General features: G+C 42.1%; 1 protein-coding gene across 1 annotated transcript in view; it reads left to right on the forward strand.

Annotated features, from left to right (window-relative positions):
• The window catches only part of grik2 (glutamate receptor, ionotropic, kainate 2), a 537,576-nt gene that overhangs the window by 333,077 nt on the left and 183,328 nt on the right, over positions 1-21,171 (forward strand). The window contains exon 11 of the mRNA XM_055163917.1: positions 8,567-8,790. Within this exon, the coding sequence (XP_055019892.1) occupies positions 8,567-8,790 (224 nt within the window). The remainder of the gene's footprint in view (positions 1-8,566; positions 8,791-21,171) is intronic.

The raw sequence follows: 21,171 nt of genomic DNA on the forward strand, positions 1-21,171 counted from the left end.
TTAATAAATCTAAAAAGCTGTTTGTGACTATAAATGCTAAACGCTCACAACAAGGTCAAGTGGTGCATTCCTCACAGATATATCCTTTTTGTCCCTTGAAGGTTGCCATACATCACTCCAGGATGAATTGGCTGCGCGCACCTCGCCCCCCGTGATAAGTTTGTGTCCCTCAAAGCAGATTTTTCTTCAGATTTTGTCAACATCGCGGAGTGTAACATTACTTAGAAGTATTAGAATAAACGGTGGCTCGTCTCACAAGGCCGAGTAAGAGTAGTAGTAGTAGTAAGAGTAGTAGCAGTAGTAAGAGTAGTAGGAGTAGTAAGAGTAGTAGTAGTAGTAAGAGTAGTAGGAGTAGTAAGAGTAGTAGGAGTAGTAGTAGAAGGAGTAGTAGGTAGTAGGGGGAGAAGTAGTAGTAGTAGTAGGAGTGGTAGTAGTAGTAGTAGTAGTAGTAGTAGTAGTAGTAGTAGTAGTAGTAGTAGTAGTAGAAGTAGTAGGAGTAGGATTAGTAGGAGTAGGAGTAGTAGGAGTAATAGTAGTAGTAGGAGGAGTAGGAGTACTAGTGGTACTAGTAGTAGGAGTAGGAGGAGTAGTAGTTGTAGTAGAAGTAATAGTAGTAGTAGTAGTAGTAGTAGTAGTAGTAGTAGTAGTAGGAGTAATAGTTGTAGTAGGAAGAGTAGGAGTACTAGTGGTATTAGTAGTAGGAAGTAGGAGTAATAGTAGTAGGAGTAGTAGTAGTAGTAGTAATGGTAGTAGGAGTAGCACTAGGGGGAGTAGTAGTAGGAGTAGGATTAGTAGGAGTAGGAGTAGTAGGAGTAATAGTAAGTAGTAGTAGTAGTAGTAGTAGTAGTAGTAGTCGGAGTAGAAATAGGAGTAATAGTAGGAGTAGTATTAGGAGTAGGATTAGTAGGACTAGTAGGAGTAGTTGGAGTAGAAATAGGAGTAGTAGTTGGAGTAGTAGCAGTAGTAGTTGGAGTAGTACCAGGAGTAGTCGTAGTAGGAGTAGTCATAGTAATAGTAGTAGTTGTAATAATAGTAGTAGTAGTCGTCGTGGGGTATAACGTTACTTTTAAATGTTAGAATAAATGTTGGCTCATCTTGTGAGACTTTATTTTTCCAAACCGAGTAAGTTTTCGATTATAATCCTGCAGTAAAGTTCATTCCTCTTCTGAAAAAAAAAAAACGTGTGGGTAAAACATCGAAGTCCAGACTCGTCAGAGGCGAAGCAGGACCGGGTCTTCAGAAGTTGGATGGGAGATCGCGGGGAATACTGAGTAACACGGCGGGGCACCCGAGGCAAAAACTGTTGTTGTGTCCTTAGGCAAGACAGATTTAGACTTGGGCGAGACTTCACTTTGCCTGGTATGAATGAAGTGTGTGAGTGAGTTTATCAAAAAGTCAATCTGAAAGAGCTGGACTGACGCCGTTTTTCTACCAATCAGGCGACTTCATCATTGTTCGGCCGTAGTGGACCTCAGTCTGCCGCACATCTCCAACTAAACGGCAAAAGGAGAAATTCAATTCAATATGTTTCACAGAATATGTTCAATACGTTTCGGAAAGCAGGTGGACACTTTACTTTATATCTGCCTGAAGGGAGGAGCTAACTACACTGAAATTACTCTGAAACTAACACATTGAATTTCTCTTTTTGCCATGGATTCTACCTGGACGACTGAAGGATTTTATACATTAAAGCATGAGTGTGTGTTGGTCGGAAGGGTTAAAGGGTCAAAGGATGGAAGGGTTAAAGGGCCAAAGGATGGAAAGTTTGAAGGGTCGAAGGGTCAAAGGATGGAACGGTCGAAGGCTTGAAGGCTTGAAGGACTGGAGGGTTGAAGGGTCGAAGGGTCGAAGGGTTTGAAGGGTCGAAGGGCTGAAGGGCCGAAGGGTCGAAGGGTGGAAGGGTCGAAGGATGGAAGGGTTGAAGGGTCGAAGGATGGATGGCTTGAAGGGTTGAAGGGTCGAAGGATGGAAGGGTCAAAGGATGGAAGGATTGAAGGGTCGTAGATGGAAGGGCTGAAGTGTCAAAGGATGGAAGGGTTGAAGGGTCGAAGGCTTGAAGGGTCAAAGGATGGAAGGATTGAAGGGTAGAAGGATTGAAGAGTCAAAAGGTCGAAGAATGGAAGTTGAAGGGTAGAAGGATTGAAGAATGGAAGGGTCGAAGGATGGAAGGGTTGAAGGGTCGAAGGCTTGAAGGGTTGAAGGGTCGAAGGCTTGAAGGATTGAAGGGTCAAAGGATGGAAGGATTGAAGGGTAGAAGGATTGAAGAGTTGAAGGGTCGAAGAATAGAAGGGTCAAAGGATGGAAGGGTTGAAGGGTCGAGGGATTAAAGGGTTGAAGGGTCGAAGGCTTGAAGGTTTGAAGGGTCAAAGGATGGAAGGGTCAAAGGATGGAAGGATTGAAGGGTCGAATGATGGAAGGGTTGAAGGATGGAAGGATTGAAGGGTCGAAGGATCACGTTTGAGGGTTGCTGCATATTTACAATAATCCCCCAGATCTTAACACACAACTTCCCCTTGTGACGTCATCGGGTGTGAATCCAGAAGTTACCCCTCTGCGTTTTAACGTCCAGACTCTTTCATCGGACTCAGTCTCTTAAAATCAAAGCAGCAGAGATTGTTATCGTATACGAAGATCCTGAAGGTGCCTATAGACGACACTGAGCCAACGGAGAGAAACAGATGTAAAGAGATTTTGACAGGACACATATGGCGCCATTTTCTGATTGATGTGGTTTCCTCATCGCAAACAGACCTGGAGCTGCATTTTGTTTCATTCACACACGTTTAACACACAAATCTGGCATTTTTAGTTCTTCTCTCAAACAGAAAACGATCTGTTCCACCTTGTCACGTGGTGATTCAGACAGTGCTCCAGACTTCAGTTTTAGAGTTTAGAAGTGTCGTTTGGATCATTTTTGTCACAGAATTTCCAATCTCTAGTGAACAAAAGGTAAAAGGAAGATGAAAAAGTACAGCTTCATGACATCACAAGGTGGAACAGAGCTTTTTGTGAGATGTAGACAGACTAATAATGCTGGATTTACTTAAACGTGTGTGAATGAAACAAAACACAACTCCAAGTCTGTATTAGAGAGAGACAGAGAAAGAGAGAGACGGAGAGAGAGAGAGAGAGAGAAAGAGAGAGACGGAGAGGCAGAAAGAGAGATGGAGAGAGAGACAGAGAGAGGGGGAGAAAGAAAGAGATGGAGAGAGAGAGACAGACAGAAAGAGAGATGGAGGGAAAGAGAGAAAGAAAGAGAGAGAGAGAGACAGAAAGAGAGAGAGAGAGAGAGAGAGAAAGAGAGAGAGACAGAAAGAGAGAGAGAAGAGAGAGAGACAGAAGAGAGAGAGAGACAGAAAGAGAGAGAGATGGAAAGAGAGAGAGAGACAGAAAGAGAGAGAGAGACAGAAAGAGAGAGAAAGAGAGAAAGACAGACAGAGAGATTTTTTTTTATTGATCCGGAGGTAAATTATAATTATAATTATAATAGTCAGAGTATTTGATAATATAATAATCAGAGTATTTGATATATAATAGTCAGAGTATTTGATAATATAATAGTCAGAGTATTTGAGAGTATAATAGTCAGAGTATTTGATAATATAATAGTCAGAGTATTTGATAATATAATAGTCAGAGTATTTGAGAGTATAATAGTCAGAGTATTTGATAATATAATAGTCAGAGTATATTTATAATAGTGATAATATATAGTCAGAGTATTTGATAATATAATAGTCAGAGTATTTGATAATATATAGAGTATAATAGTCAGAGTATTTTAATAGTAGAGTATTTGAATATATAATCAGAGTATTTGAAAATATATATCAGAGTATTTGAATAATAGTCAGAGTATTTGATAATATATTAGAGTATTTGATAATAGTCAGAGTATTTGATAATATAATAGTATCAGAGTATTTGATATATTGATAATAATAGTCAGAGTATTTGATAATATATAATATAGTCAGAGTATTTGATAATATAATAGTCAGAGTATTTATAATAGTCAGAGTATTTGATAATAATAGAGTCTGAGTATTTGATATATAATAATCAGAATAATAATCAGAGTATTTGATATATAATAGTCAGAGTATTTGATTTAAATAGAGAGTAATATGTCAGAGTATTTAGAGATAATAGTCAGAGTATTTGATAATATGTATTGATAATATAAATGTCAGAGTATTTGAGAGTATAATAGTCAGAGTATTTGATTATAATAGTCAGAGTATTTGATAATATAATAGTCAGAGTATTTGATATATATAGTCAGAGTATTTGATATACAGAGATTTGATAGGAGAGATTTGATGAGAAGAGATGGAGAGAGGGTAAATGATGGAGAGAATGGTTCTTTGAAGACTTGGGCAGAAACGTGAAGCATTAAATGAGTTGTAAGTGCTGGGACAGAGCTGCTCTGTGTAAAGAGCTTGTTCTCTTAATTTGATTGGCTCTAAATGTTTCCTGTGCCAGTGAATCATGACTCTACCTCCTCCACCTCTCTCTCTCTCTCTCTCTCTCTCTCTCTCTTTCTCTCTCTCTCTCTCTCTCTCTCTCTCTTTCTCTCTCTCTCTCTCTCTCTCTCTCTCTTTCTCTCTCCTTTTTTCTCTGTCTCTCTATTTCTCCTGTTTTCTCTCCTTTTCTCCTTCCTCTCTCTCTGTCTCTCTCCTTCCTCTCTATCTCTCCATTCTCTTTTCTCTCTGTCTCTAACTACCTCCCCCTCTCTCTCTCTTTCCTTTCTCTCTATTTCTCCTGTTTTCTCTCCTTTCTCTCTCTCTCTCTCTTTCCTTTCTCTCTGTCTCTCTCTCCTTCTCTCTCTTTCCTCTCTTTTTCCCACTCACTCACTTTTTCTGTCTTTCTCTCTCCCTCGCTTTTTCTCTCGTCACTCATACCTTCTCTCTCCCCCTCGCTTTCTCTTTTTCACTCTCTCTCTCTCTTTCCTTTCTCTCTCTCTCTTTCCTCTCCCCACTTTGTTTTTTCTCTCACTCACTTTCTCTCTCTCTTTCTTTTTCTTTCTCTCTCTCACTCATACCCTCTTTCTTCCCCCTCTCTTTCTCTCTATATCTCCTTCTTCTCTCTCTCCTTTCTCTTTCCTTCCCCTTTTTCTCTCTCTCGCTCCTTTCTCTCACTCTCTTTCTCTCTCTCTTTCTTCTTCTTCTCGCTCTCTCTCTCTCTCTCACACTCTTACCCTTTCTCCCCCCTCTTTCTCTTTACATCTCGCTCCCTCTCTCTCTCTTCCCTCTCTTTCTCCTTTCTCTCTCCCTCTCTCTCCTTCTTCTCTTTTTCTATCTTTCTCTCTCCCTCTTTTTCTCTCTCTCCCCCTCTCTTTCTCTTTATCTCTCTCCTGCCATCTCTCTCTCCTTCCACTCTCTCTCTCTGTCACTCTCTCCTTTCTCTCTGCTCTCTCTCTCTCTCTCTCTCTCCTTCCTCTCTCTCTCTGTCACTCTCCTTTCTATCTCTCTCCTTTCTCTTTCCTTCCTCTCTCTCTCTCTCTTTCTTCTCTCCCCTCTGTTTTTCTCTCACTCACTTTTTCTTTCTCTCTCTCCTTCTTCTCGCTCTCTCACTCATATCCTCTCTCCCCGTTTCCTTTCTCTCTTTCCTCCCTCTCTTTCTTTCTCTCTCTCCTTTCTCGCTCTCACTTTCTCTCCTCTCTCTTTCCTCTCTTTTACTCTCTTTCTCTCTCCCTCACTCTGCTCTCTCTTTTTCTCTCTCCCTCTCTTTCTCTCTCTCTCTCCCTCTCCCCCATCCCTCTCATTCACTCTCTCTCCCCCTCTTTCTCTTGATCTCTCTCTCCTCCCTCTCTCCCTCCGTCACTCTCCTTTCTATCTCTCTGCCCACCTTCTCTCTCTCTCTCACTCTCTCTTACCGTCCCTTTCTCTTCATATCTCTCTCCCTCCTCCCCTCTCTTTTCTTCTCCTCTTTTCTCTCTTGTTTCATAATCTTTTCTCCTCTCTCTCTCTTCGTGGAGATAAATCTCTTAAAATCGCCTGAAAGAACTGATCGCAGAATAAAGAAAAATTCTATTCTAGTTTTTTCATTAACTCTTTTCTGCAGCGTTTCGGCTTCGTTCAGTTAAATTACAAAACAGCAGACGACTCTTTTTTTTTTTTTTTTTTTTTTGCAGCTGATTAAAAGAAAAAAAAGGAAAGATTTAGATTTAAACCATAAAAAAAACAAAAAAACAAAATGGTGTAGAGTTTATAAAATCGTGGTTTCTGGACGCACACGCAGCTTTCCAACACATTTTCCCGACCGGAGTGAGTCGGAGTTTCCCGTCGCTCGGAAAACCTCTCGTCCCGTCGTCGTCCCGTCTCCACGGCGACGCACACCGGAGCTTTCTTCTTCTGGGTTTGTGATCGATAAAAGTTTTTTACGTTTAGATCCGGATCTAAAAGAGAAAAAGAGAGACAGAGAGCGGAGGTCTGGATTTACAGCGTCATCCACGGGGGGAAAGTGTTACTGACCTGATCTGTGGAGAGGCGAGACCCTGAGAGTGTGTGTGTTTTTAAACTTTAATGCCTCACTGTGGAACATTCCGGTCAAAGCAACAACATGAACGACACCAGAAAAGTTGAAGAAAAGTCTTTAATATTTGCATCTGTTGTAATTTTTGACTTTCTTCTTCTCTTCCCCCTCCTCCTTTTCTCCTCTCTTCTTTCTGTGTCCCTCTCTCCTCCTCCTTTCCTGTCTCCTCCTCTCTCTCTCTCTCTCTCTCTCTCTCCTCGTCCTCCCCTCTTTCTCTTTCTTCTCTCTCGTCCTCTAACCGTCCTCCTTTTCGCTTTCCGCCCTCATAACCGTCTTCTCTACCTCTCCTCCTCTCTTTCTTCCTCTTTCTCTCCTTCTACTCCCCTCTCTCCCCTTCTTCCCTCTCTCAACTCTCCGTCTCTCCTCAACCCTTCCTTCACTCTTTCCTTCTTTCTTCACTGCTCCTTACACTCTCCCTGTTTTTTCTCCTTCTTTCTTCCTCCTTCTGTCTTCCCCTTTTTCCCACTGTCTATCTCTCTTCCTCCTTTTCTTCTCCCCCTCCTCCCGTGTCCATCTCTCCTCACCCTCTCCCACTCTTTCTCTCTCGTTCTTCCTCTATCTCTCCTCTCTCCCTCTTTCTTCCTCCTTTTCCTCTCCTCCTCTGCCTTCTATCTTTCTTCCTCCCCTCTCCCCCCTCTCTCCTCCCTCTTACTTCCTTCTCTGCCCCTCCTCCTCTTCCCCATCCTTCCACGTCCATCTCTCCTTATCCTCCTGATTTTTCTCCCTCATTCTTCCTTCCTTCTATCTCTTCCCACTCCTCCCGTGTCTATCTCTCCTCTCCCCTCTTTTACTCTTTCCTCCTTCTTTTCTTCTCCCCCTCCCTCCCTCTTTCTTCCTCCCCTCTCCTCCCTCTTTCTTTCTTCTCTGCTCCTCCTCCTCTCCCCCATCCGCCCATGTTCCATCTGTCTTCACCCTCTCCCGTTCTTTCTCCCTCTTTCTCCCTCTCTTCCTCCTCTTTCCTCCTTCCTTCCCCCCTCGCTCTCTTTCTCCCCCCCTCCTCCCTTTTTCTTCCTTCTCTGCTCCTCCTCCTCTCCTGCTCTTTCTCCTTCTTTCTCCTTCTTTCTCTCCTCCCCCTCCTCCCATGTCTATCTCTCCTCTCCCCTCTCTTCCTCTTTCTTCTCCTCCTCTCATGTCCATCTCTCCTCACGCTCTCCTGCTCTTTTTCCCTCTTACCTTCCTCCTTCTCTCCTCCCGTGGCCATGTCTCCTCTCTCCTCCCCCTCTTCCTTTTTATTCCTCCTTTTCTTCTCCTCTCAATCCCTCCATGCCCTCTTTCTTCCTCACCCTCTCCTGCTTTTCTCCCTCTTTCCTTCCTTCCTTCTCTCCTCCGCCTCCTCCCGTGTCTATCTCTCTCCCCTTTTCTTCTCCTCCCCGCTTTCTCTTTCTTCCCCCCCTCGCCTCCCTTTTATTTCCTTCTCTGCTCCTCCTCCTCTCCTGCTCTTTTTCCTTCTTTCTCTCTCTCCCCCTCTTCCTTTTTATTCCTCCTTTTCTTCTCCTCTAATATCCATGTCTCCTCACCCTCTCCTGCCTTTTTCTCCCTCTTTCCTTCCTTTCCTTCTCTCCTCCTCTCCTCCCGTATCTATCTCTCCTCTCCTCCTCCCCGCCTTCTCTTTCTTCCTCCCCTCTCTCCTCCCTCTTTCTCCCCCCTCCCTTTTTTCTTCCTTCTCTGCTCCTCCTCCTCCTCTCCCACCATTTCCTATTTCCTTCCTCCTTCTCTTCTCTTCCCTCTCCTCCCACGTCTATCTCTCTTCTCCTCTCTTTTCCTCCATTTCTTCTCCGTTTTCCACGTCCATTTTTCCTCCCCCTCTCCTCCTCTCGTGTCTCTCTCCCTCCCTCTTGTCCTTTTTATTCCTCCTTTCCTTCTCCCTCCTCGCTCTTTCTCTTTCTCCCTCCCCTCTCTCCTCCCTTTTATTTCCTTCTCTGTTCCTCCTCCTCCTTCTCTCTCCCGATCTTTCTCCTACTTACTTCCTCTTTCTCTTCTCATCCCGTGTCCCTCTCCTCTCCTCTTTTCTTCCTCTCTTTTCCAGAGGGCAGACCTGGCCGTGGCTCCTCTGTCCATCACGTACGTCCGGGAGAAGGTGATCGACTTCTCCAAACCCTTCATGACGCTGGGGATAAGTATTCTGTACCGAAAGCCGAACGGGACCAACCCCGGGGTCTTCTCCTTCCTCAACCCCCTGTCGCCCGATATCTGGATGTATATTCTGCTGGCTTACTTGGGTGTCAGTTGTGTGCTGTTTGTCATAGCCAGGTAACATGTCCCGCTTGTAGACATTTGCTTTTTTTTTCAGTTCTTTTCTTGGTCTCTTTGGACGTTTTTTGTTTTGTTTTTTGGACGACGGCGAGAGGTACGACGCCGACTCTTCGCCGTCTGTCTGCTGACTAACGACCAGATAAACCAGAGCTCACCTTAAAAAAAAAAAAAAAAACTAACCTCAGGAAGCGCTCATTAACTTTACATTTATCGAGAGGAATAATAACACAGAAAGTGCGGAGGTGGAGGAGGGGATCGGCGTTGGGTTCGGTTCGGTCGCTGATCGGCAAGTCCGGGGTTTTTGTTTTTTCGCGTCGAGGAAAAGTTGACGAGGCTCGACGAACTTGACTTTCTACTGAGTCTGCAAAAAAAAAAAAAAAAAATAAAAAAATAGGACATGCTTGGTAGTAATTAGTTAAGGTCGCGTCACACTTTTATGTATTTTCAAGGTTAAAATCACAATAAATATTTGACCTACTTTAGCCGGGTGTACACTTTTTGACCGTTTTTTGAGCCGATTTTTCACTCGTGCGACTGTTTTGGGGATCAGGTTTCGAGTTTTGGCTTCGTCGTGTGTCGTGCTTCGTGTAGAAAACTTGGAGTAAAGAAAAACGATTAATCCCTCACGACCAGCTCCCGATCGGCATTCGTAGGTCGCAAGAAAATCAAACTTGTTTTAATTCCAGTCGCCTCTCGTGAGGGTTTCGCTCTGTTGAAGTCTTTCCACGAGCCGATTTTACAGAATCTGTCAGACTGAGCATGTGCGGACACAGAAAAGGAAGGAGGATATGAGGTTGTGGAGGACGATGGCGCCGGCGAGTGTTTTGGACACAGGACATGGAGGCGCAGCTAATCGAGCAACACAGAACATAAGTTTGGTGAAAAACTTGATGCTACTTACCTCCAGTTCCTTCTGAAGAACTGACAACCCGCACTGCCCACGTCTGCCCAGATATTTCTAAGACCAGATTCGTCGTCTCTTCTTTTTGGGTTTGTCTGTGCAGAGAACGGCACAAATTGCCATTCCGTGCTCGTGCAGGACACTTTTGAAATTGGAACAACCTCGCCAAAAAAATCAGATTTCACGTAACCTGCAGTCGGAACGTAGCTTTGAGAGGGAGAAAAACATGCGCAAAAGCTCTAAAAGATTTTATTATGAGTATGATACTATTAGATTTTATATAATAGGTCTTTGCTTTAACGCAGGCATGTCCAAACTATGGCTCGGGGGCCAAACGCGGCCCTCAGACAAATTTTTCTTGGCCCTCAGGTGAATTGGTCCAAATGACCTTGCAGCAATTAAAAAATAATTTTTTACTGCAAGTTTTTTTGAGAATCTACCTTGATAAAGCTCATATTTCATATTTAGTGTGTGGTTTTAAGGATTTTAGCACGAATAAAGACTGAAGGTTCATAGTAACATGTTTAAACCTGCGCATATTTCAATTATTCACTGTTTTGAGCTCCAGTCTACCTCCCTCGATCGGCCCTCTGCTTCATCTGTGTTTAAATATGTGGCCCTTGATGACAAAAGTTTGGACACCCCTGCTTTAATGTATCCATTCTGCAATCCAAACATCTAAAAAGTCGTACATTATCTGAAAAACCTCCAGTATGTCTTGAGTCGAACCTGATCTACATGAGCAGACAGAGTCAAAGTTTGTCTTCGCCTTGTCGACCTCTTTGGCGGCGCGTCCCTTCGTTCTGATGAGTCGATCAGTGACCGGCGAGTCCACCATCTGGTCCCTTCCCTCCGAGTTTAAAGTGTGTAACCAGGAGAGTCAGGTGTGTAGGACTGTGTGAGTGTCTGTGCGCATGGGCAGTGGTCACAGCTGTGTGTTGTGCGGAACGCGCTCTCCTCGATGTTCCATGTAGTGTCTTTAATGTCTCTTCCTCTGGTCTGCCTCACCATGCTTCAATCCCGACACAAGGACGAGCACCACCAACAAACCCCGGCCCTGCCTTTGTGCGCTTCGTATTAGCTTTTCAAAGGGACACACAGCTGAGCCTAATTTCACATTCTTTTATCCGTCCGAGCGCGTTGTCGGTTCTGACCTTGGCGAGGCGTTCAAGGACCGGCTTTGGAGCGCGGAGGTTTGAAGCCGACGAGAGCGAGAATCGAGATTTTTTTTTTTTTTTCCCTCCCGTGCGGCGTTTGAGTCGGGACAGTTTGTGGGGGATTTACGGGACTTTGGCGCGAAATGTTTACAACCAAAGTCAAGGTGGTTTTGACCTCGCTGCTCGTGTTCTTTCGTAAAAGGTCGTGTTCTTCTAAAGCTCCTGTAGAATGTTACGAAACGTCCAGAAGTCTTATGCAAGAGACTCGAGAGAATGAGGCAACGTCGATCAAAAAGTGTAGCTGTAGTTAACCTAGGGATGGGCATGATTAGTCGACTAAACGACAATTAAACGTTAAGAATTTCGTCGATCATGTTCATGTTTAATTAAGAAACGTTTGGGCTCTGGCTCCGTGTCGCAGTTATGATCGTTTTTTTTTTTTTTTTTTGTGTACAGTGGTCTCTCGTTTACGTTCTAAAAATAACCCGCAATAGATGAAATTTGCGAAGTAGTCAGCTTTATTATTACAAATGTTTTAAGGCTGTAAAACCCCTCAGCACCAATTTATACAGGACAGTTACAACTCTTTTTTATATCCTTCTTAAAACTTATCGCTGCTGTCGTCCTTTTGTTATTTTCCTCCTTTTTTACGTAACGAACCGAAGATTAATTTATTCCGTAATTCCGTAAACTGCTACCTTCCTTCAGCGTGTCCAGACGTCCAACTTTTTATGCGATGGTCACATCTTCCTCTGCATTTCGGGTGCGAGCGCAGGAGCCTTTGTCGGTGCTGAACGTTTCGTCGACATTGTGGGTTTTGTCGAGGAGAAAACTCGCAAACATACAACACTTCAGAATCACACTGATACAGAAACATTTATGTAAATTTGAGAAGATGAACACATTCTGTACTGTACAGGAGACACGGCACGGAGGAGATTGATTGACAACGGTCTACAGTGTTGGGAGTAACGCGTTATAAAAGTAACAAATTACTGTAATGTGTTGCTTTTTGCTGTAACGCAGTAATGTGGCATTACAGGGGGAAAAAATTGTGATATTTTACTCAGTACAAATCTGAGTAATGCGCGTCACAACACATTTTTTAACCTGGATTGAAGTGGTGGGTTTTTCGTTTTTTCTTCCTACAAATTTGCTAAAATCACCGTGATATCAGCAGCGGTGAAACACCGGAGATGCGCCCGTGTAGACCGTCGGGTGACCGCGAGCGAAAGGACCGACACAGAACTCCGCGCTGTTTAGACTTGGTTTAGTCCTGGTTCAGTCCTGGTTTAGTCCTGGTTCCTGGTTTAGTCCTTAGTCTGGTTTCAGACCTGGTTCAGTCTGGTTCAGTCCTGGTTTAGTCCTGGTTAGACCTGGTTCAGTCCTGGTTTTAGACCTGGTTCATGGTTCCTGGTTCAGTCAGACCTGGTTCAGTCCTGGTTTAGACCTGGTTCAGTCCTGGTTTAGTCCTGGTTCAGTCCTGCCAGTTCAGTTCAGAGTTCCTGGTTCAGTTCTAGACCTGTTCAGGTTCCTGGTTCAGTCCTGGTTTAGTCCTAGTTCCCTGGTTCAGTTCTGGTTTAGTTGGTTTAGACCTCAGTCTGGTTCAGTTCCTGGTTTAGTCCTACCTGGTTCAGTCCTGGTTTAGTCCTGGTTCAGTTCTGGTTTCCTGGTTCAGTCCTGGTTTCAGTTCTGGTTTAGTCCTGGTTCAGTTCTGGTTTAGTCCTGGTTTAGTTCAGTCCTGGTTTAGTCCTGGTTCAGTTTAGTCCTGGTTTAGTTGGTTTAGGTTAGTTCCTGGTTTAGACCTGGTTCAGTCCTGGTTCCAGTTCTGGTTTAGACCTGGTTCAGTCCTGGTTTAGACCTGTTCAGTTCTGGTTTTTAGTTGGTTCTGGTTTTCAGTCCTGGTTTAGTCCTGGTTCAGTTCTGGTTTAGTTAGACCTGGTTTTGGTTTTCAGTTTACCTGGTTCAGTTCTGGTTTTTGGTTTTGGTTTCAGTTCAGTGGTTTAGAAGGTCCTGGTTACCTGGTTCAGTTCTGGTTTAGACCTGGTTCAGTCCTGGTTTAGTCCTGGTTCAGTCCTAGATCCTAGGGTTTTAGTCCTGGTTTCAGTAGAGTTCCTGGTTTAGGTTCAGTAGAACCAGGTTTAGTGGTCAGTAAACCAGGTTCTAAGACCTGGCAATTCCAGGGCTAAACCAGGACTAAATCATGCTGCCCAGACCACGTCTTCTCCTCTTCTATCAATAATATTTTTAATCTGGTTATGTAAAGTCTGGGCTTTTCATTTTCTTTTATCAGACAAAACATCTTATTTTACGATTTCCTCGTCTTTGCTTCTCTACAGCAAATCAAGTAATCCAAAGTATTCAGATTACATTACTCACTTTAAGTAATTTAATGGTAATCTGTAATCTGTAGGGGATTACATTTTAAAAGTCACCTTCCCAACACTGATAGTAATAGTCATAATGATGATAATTTAATATAAAAACGTTAATGATTAATCGAAAATCAATCGTTAATTCTCCCGACGATCTATTAAGAACATTTTATCGAATGCCCATCCCTAAATTAACCCAAACGTAACAACAGAAAACAATAAAAACACCACACGAGGTTAAGACGAACACATTTTCAACATATTTATGGATTATTATTCAAGTTTTCCATTCTTTTTTCCCATAGACTTTTTAAAAACTCAAATATTTAGAGTTCAGAGACAAGCAGCTATGAACTAATATCTATAACGCAGTTGTTTTAAGTCCAAAAAAGCACATTTCAAACTCAAGATTGGGCGAAATGCTTTAATAACTTAGTGGTTTATAGAGTTTCAGAAGCAGATTTGAAATAAAATTAAAGGTCTTGTGGTCATTAGTTACCACAGAGCTGATTAGCCCTGAGCAAGCTTTTGACCTTTTAATATTAATGTTTTTTTTTTGGAAAGTCTTTTGGGAAAATGGATGAGAAACGTCCAAAGGTTCGGTTATGGACTGCGGATCAGATAAATGGGAGCACAAACCGAAAAGAACATTTGCCCCACTTCTGTGACGTGCACCGAGCAGGAGGTGCTTCGGCGGATCTGTGAGATAAACCGGAGATGCTCTTGTGTAATTCTGGAGGAACAGTCGCTGAGTCAGTGCTCCCCGTATCCAGCAGGTCGCCGGTTTGATCCCCAGATGCAGGCTTCACGTAAATGTCCAGTCAGAATCATACAGTCGGTAACACTTTATAATAACTACACCTTATTTAGCCTTAATAAAGCATGAACAAAGACTTAATTAATAATGATTCACGTTTAGTAACTACTTAATTACTACCTGAATTAGCACTTAACTTGCACTTAATTCACCTGTGCTGTAAATAGAAACTCATAAGTATTTCTTACTTAATTACTCATAAATTAATCATTTGTGTGTGCATTTGTAAATGTATATTTAAGTACAAATTTGAGCATTTATTAATGATTAGTAAACCATGAGAGAATGATTTACTAGTAATGCATTATTGTTTCTCTGGAATTTTACCAACCTTAACAAATGTTTAATGAAGCATAATTTGTCTTCATTTAGAAAAGCTCTCAGAAAGACTTAACTAACAGATAACAGCTGCCGGAATGATCATTGTATTACATTATTAGTAAATCATTCTCTCATAGCTTATTAATCATTAATAAATGCTCAAATGTGAACTTAAATATGCATTTGTAAACATGCAAATGGTTCGTTCATGAGTAATTAAGAAGTATTGAGTTACTATTTACAGCACAAGTGAATTAAGTGCAAGTTAAGTGCTAATTCAGGAGTAATTAAGTAGTTACTAAGTGTGAATCATTATTAATTAAGTCTTTGTTCATGCTTTATTAAGGCTAAATAAGGTGTAGTTATTATAAAGTGTTACCCAAAAAGTTTATTAAAATCCCAATTCGTGGACAAAAATGGCCTATAGTATCAAACAAATCAGCAGTAATAAGGAGTGTATTAATAGGAAAGTGTTTGTTAATGTCTAATTAATAGCAGAATAAGTTATTAGTGGGGAATTAAACATTAATAAGGGCTGAATAAATACTAATTAATGGCAAATTAATCATCTACAACTCTGTTAATTAACAGGTAGTTAGATGTTAGATGTTTAGAAGTGTACGCTAAAATAAAGTCTTATCAAAGTTGTATATTTTCAGGGTTCCCACGGTCATGGAGATCAATGAAAGTTTTGGAAAAGTCATGGAATTTTAGTATCTCTTTCACTCAACTACAGCGTTCTGTTAACTTATGATTAGGTGAGAATAATATTAGTTTAAGTCTAGGGACTAAACATGTTTATTTAAAAATGGGAGGAAAAAAGAAAGGAGAAAGAGAGAGAAAAGGAATTATAAATTGGCCAAAATATATGAATGTAATGGGGCCTAGCGGTGTATTTATGCTGCACGTCCATGTTACTTTTGTTTTATTTGACCAAATTTGGGGTCGGGGGGAAATGGGGAGGGCATTTTTTGTTGTTTTGTATTTGTTGTGGGTGTTATGGCGCCACCTAGTGCCTCCGCTCAATTTCATTTCTCTCCAGGGACTAGGTCAGGAATCAGAATACACTAGACGGTTCGCAAAAACCCCGGAAATGCGAGTTCGGTCATCAGCCAATCAGTGAAGAGACATACATTCTGTGTTGGAAAGATTTGTGAAAAGCTTAATATACCAGTTAGTCCCGTTAGCGGCGCATTACAAATATCACGACCAAATAGCGGCGATTGGTTAAATAAAAAAAGTAACCGCCTACTGTCGAGCGAACGAATCCTAATGCTGCGAGGTCAGACGGTTTCTACGAAGTGAAACCGGCTGATGAATTGGGCTCGGTGTTGTGGCCGTTGCTTTATGTTTTTGTGTTTTGTTAAATGTTATATTCTGTTGTCCTGATTATTTTCGGACGTCTGCGCCTTTTGTTTAAAAGAGACGACAATAAATGCACCGACAGGATTTCGAATGTTAAAAAACTATGATCCTAAACCAAAAGGTGAGTGGAAAGAGTTCACATTTCATATTTCGCCCTAAAATTGTGCAAAATTCTACACATCTAGGTGCTGTAAAGTCATGAAAATTCACTTTAGGGTAAGAAAAGTTTTGAAATGTTGTCAGTGAAAAAGAGCGGGAACCCTGTGTTTCGTTCAGGTAGCTACAAATGACGTGTGGCTGTATTTTCTCAATTTTGGACGGAGAATTTACGCTCTCTTGTATCCGATTCCGATTTTTTCTGGATTCTCAACGGTCACGCAATGAAGTCCTCAGGTTCAAGTGCAAGAAAAAGCCCAATTGATTCGATCGGACGCCCTTCCAGTGGCGACGATTTCCCCCGATATTTTCGATTCTGCACCAAAAATGCAAATCCACAAAATCGAAATCTCCCGCGTGTCCTCGTTCGGAAGTTGAAGCATGGTGGAGCAAACCCGGACGGAAAGTTCCACGTTAACTCTAAAACTGTGGGAGCGTCCCGTCCCCGTAGCGACCGCCTCACAGTTTTACAGTTAACACACGTGTCTTTTCGGATGTTCCTGGCGATATGATCACTCGAACGCAACAGAGGCGACAACTGTCATCTAAGTTGGCTCAGAATATGCACCTAACTGTTATATTACTGTCACTTTGTTTGGGTAAGTGTGCACAGCCCTCCTCCTTCTCTCTCTTCATCTCATTTCTTTCTTTCTCTCCGTCTTTTTCTCTCTTCTCCCTCTCTCCTTCTGTGACTGATGCATGCCACAGGGAACGCGATGGTCTCAGAGCGTCGGGAGAAACAAAAGCAAGTGATAAAGTGGAGATTTAAAAGTTTCTGATAACATTTTTGCGCTGTGAAACGATTTATTTGAAGCACTTTAAAGGTGCACGAGGGGTTAGGTCTGTCTGTAATGTTCCACGGTATGGTATTAAACATGTATAAGACGCAGTTTTTAGTGCTCAAAAATGAATTTAAAACCTGCTTTGTTAATGTGAGTGGGGTCGCCTCTTCACAGATCTCACCTGTAAACGGTCTGGTGGTGTTGTGGCCCGAGATATAATTATATTTGGGCTGTGAGATCATATCAAATCTGTATAGAGATGATGATTATTTTAAAATTTGTTATTATTTTATATTTGACTTGTTTGGATTCAGTGTTTAAGCAAAACTATTATTAAACATTTATTTTAATAATTAACTTTACGTGTCTTAAAAGAAGAGAAAACATGCAGATGTTGTTGAAATTTTTCAATAAATATTTTGTTTGGCCCACGACTTAGTCCCAGTTTTTAATTTCGGCCTCTGGGAACTTGAGTTTGACTTCCCTGATTTAGACAACTGGTGTTATTCCACTTATTTAAAGTGATATTATGGAAGTTATGGAACTTTAAACCACACTTTGGAACATTCCCCATAAAGACAGATAACTTTAGAGTTTTACTGTGGAAGGTTATAACCAAAAGAACAACATTTCCATGGAAACAAGCCAGAGGAAGTTCCCCACTAGACCAAAGAAGAGTCAGGTTTGAGTCTATCTCCGCAAACCTTCACTAGAATCATTAAGATTATTTCAGACCTGGAATTGCCCATTTCTACTGAATTAAAGGTAACAGAAGACGTTAACTTGAAAACTACAGCTTCATGACATCACAAGGTGGAACACATGAATCTGAGCTTTAGAGATCTAGACAGACTTTTTAGACTTAGACTTGGACATCACAATTTTCGATGAGGCAGCAACATTAATAACGTGACTTAAAGCTCAACAGAGGCATTTTGAGTAATAATGGACCTTTAAGTAACAGTAAACAGGATAATTAGGAACGTAACAGCCAATTTGTTAACATGCAAGAATTAATTGAAATACAACTTTAAGTGAGCTGATGAGAGATCACTGCTGCATCTATTAGAATATTTTAGATCAGACATGTCAAACTCAGGCCCGGGGACCAAATTTGGCCCACGATATAATTATATTTGACCCGTGAGATCATATCAGATCTGTATTAGAGCTGCCCACCGGCTACAGATACACGAAAGAGACATTATTTATTTAAAATGTTGTTATTATATAATATTTTGCTTGTTCTGGATTCAAAGTTTTAGCTAAACAATTATTAAACATTTATTTTAATAACTAAAGATTTAACATTACATATCTCGAAAGAAGAGAAAACCTGCAGATGTTCTTGAAATTTTGCATTAAATATTTAGTTTGGCTCACAACTTAGTCCCAGTTTTTAATTTTGGCCTCTGTGAATTGGAGTTTGACACCCCTGACTTAGACAATTTGTATTATTCTACTTATTTAAAGGTTGTATAGAGGATTTTTTTAAGGAAAGAGAAATCCAGCGACAGTCCTTGACACCACCTTCCTCCTCCACAGCCTCTAGAAATAATTTAGAGACCGACACCTCAGTTTTTAGACCCTTTGTCTGCTTCAGTCGCACAATCACTGAAAGGAATCTCCAAGAATCACCTCAGTTCGCTCTTCGCTCCTTTTCTCCTTCTCTTCGTCTTTCAGCGACATCAAAAACCGACTTTCTTTTGCGGCGAACTGGTGGTCGATTCTCGTCCGACATCGCAACAAACTTTATGCGAACTGCGAGAGAGCCACAATTAGAAAAAGCCTCTAAGAACCGCTGCACAGTTACCTTAGAAACGTAGGGAGTTTGATTGACGACCTAACAGCCAATAGAAAATGAGGCAGCCTCGTTTTCTATTGGCTGATGTTCATCTGGCCTCAACACGTCCACAGTTGATAGATTTTCTTTCTTTTTTTTTTTTTGGTCATCATAATTACAAAGCTGCTGCGTCTCTGAAATGGTATTTTAAACTTTCATTGACAATTTGAAACAAACAAAAAAATCCTCCATACAACCTTTAAAGTGATATTATGGAACTTTCTCCAAAACATAAAGTTAAAACCACACTTTGGAACATTCTCTGTAAAGATTGATAACTTTGATGCTTTACTGTGGAAGGTTATAACCAAAGGAACAACATTTCCATGGAAACAAGCTACAAAAATTTGCCCCAAGACCAAATAAGAGTCAGGTTTGTGGAGATGCAAGCCTGCTCATAGTAAAGACGCATGTTTTTTTTCTAATTTGTTTCATTCATATTCAATTTTTTGCCTAGAAGTGACATAGTGTGGCTTTAAATCTTTGATCTACAGCTCAAACAGCTCTTTATAAAACCCCAAATACAATGTAGGAGTTATTTCCAGACAGACTCGTTTTACAGAGTAGCCGCGGCGCGCAGAACGCTTCTTTCACTGTGGTTGTGCCTGTGTTGTTGGAAGAGATTGCCACATAAAGTGAAACTGCCATCCAGATGTTCGTGGGTGGACATTTCACCTGCCGGCAACACAACGCTCGCCAAATAAAAGTTTAGTCTGTCAACAAATATTTATGCAGAGAATGGGAAAGTACTTTTTTTTTTTTTTTTTACAATGTTTGGGGAAGTTTAAGTCGACTTTTGGAGACTTCGAGAGCTTGTGGTCTCCTCGAACTTAAGGTCACACGTGGATTAAAAGTTCAAGATTAAAGGTGCAATATGGAACTTTTCTGGTGGAGGTTCCGCCATCTGCTTGTTTCCATGGAGATGTTGTTGCTTTGTCACGAATTTCCTGGTGTGGCATTAAACGCATCCAACCAGCATTTACTCAATAACGTCAAATTTTAGTGACTTAAAAACTTGCATTTTTTTACGTAGAATGGGCTCGCCTCTCCACAGATCTGACATGGTTTTGGTCCTATGGCGTCACCTGCTGTTTCCATAGAGATGAATAAGTATAATGCCATACAGTGGGACATTCCAGGTAACATCTTCATGGCAAAAAAAAAAAAAAAAAGGTGATCGACCCTCAACCAGAAAAGTTACAAGGTGCGATACATAACTTCACCTACGAAGAAAGGACTTGCTTGTCTCCATGGAGATGTTTTCGCTTTCAATAGAATGTTCCACAGTACGGCATTAAACATATCTTTGTTTGTAGAGAAACAGGCAGAGGTGGGACCAAGTCGTTGTTTTGCGAGGCTGAAGTAAGTCTCAAGTCTTTGACCTCGAGGCTGAAATCAAGTCCAAAGGCAAAGACGGAAAAGTCGTCGAGTCTCGAGTCACTGTGCCATAAGTCCAAGTCAAGTCCAAGTCGAGTCAGTCCAGTCAGTCTGAAGTCCCAAGTCCAAGTCGTCAAGTCGAGTCTCGAGTCACTGGGCCATAAGTCCAAGTCAAGTCCAAGTCGAGTCTCGAGTCACTGGGCCATAAGTCCAAGTCAAGTCAGTCTCGAGTCATAAGTCCAAGTCAGTCAGTCCAAGTCAAGTCAGTCGAGTCAACTGGGCCATAAGTCCAAAGTCCAAGTCAGTCAGTCGTCAAGTCGAGTCTCGAGTCACTGGCCATAAGTCCAAGTCAAGTCCAAGTCGAGTCTCGAGTCAGTCCATAAGTCCAAGTCAAGTCCAAGTCGAGTCTCGAGTCACTGGGCCATAAGTCCAAGTCAAGTCCAAGTCGAGTCTCGAGTCACTGGGCCATAAGTCCAAGTCAAGTCAGTCGAGTCTCGAGTCACTGGGCCATAAGTCCAAGTCAAGTCCAAGTCGAGTCTCGAGTCACTGGGCCATAAGTCCAAGTCAAGTCCAAGTCGAGTCTCGAGTCACTGGCATTAAGTCCAAGTCAAGTCCAAGTCGAGTCTCGAGTCACTGGGCCATAAGTCCAAGTCAAGTCCAAGTCGAGTCTCGAGTCACTGGCCAGTCCAAATCAAGTCCAAGTTGAGTCTCGAGTCACTGGGCCATAAGTCCAAGTCAAGTCAAGTCGAGTCGAGTCACTGGTCCACTCCAAGTCGAGTCAGTCAAAGTCCAAGTCAAGTCCAAGTCGAGTCTCGAGTCACTGTGTCCAAGTCAAGTCCAAGTCGAGTCTCGAGTCACTGGGCCATAAGTCCAAATCAAGTCCAAGTCGAGTCTCGAGTCACTGGGCCATAAGTCAAGTCAAGTCAAAGTCGAGTCTCGAGTCACTGGGCCATAAGTCCAAGTCAAGTCCAAGTCGAGTCTCGAGTCACTGGGCCATAAGTCCAAGTCAAGTCCAAGTCGAGTCTCGAGTCAACTGGGCCATAAGTCCAAGTCAAGTCCAAGTCGAGTCTCGAGTCACTGGGCCATAAGTCCAAGTCAAGTCCAAGTCGAGTCTCGAGTCACTGGCCATAAGTCCAAGTCAGTCAAGTCGAGTCTCGAGTCACTGGGCCATAAGTCCAAGTCAAGTCCAAGTCGAGTCTCGAGTCACTGGGCCATAAGTCCAAGTCAAGTCCAAGTCGAGTCTCGAGTCACTGGGCCATAAGTCCAAGTCAAGTCCAAGTCGAG

This window comes from Boleophthalmus pectinirostris, unplaced genomic scaffold (genome assembly GCF_026225935.1).
Source record: "Boleophthalmus pectinirostris isolate CB_2022bp ecotype Guang Dong unplaced genomic scaffold, ASM2622593v1 HiC_scaffold_6, whole genome shotgun sequence".
NCBI lineage: Eukaryota > Metazoa > Chordata > Actinopteri > Gobiiformes > Gobiidae > Boleophthalmus > Boleophthalmus pectinirostris.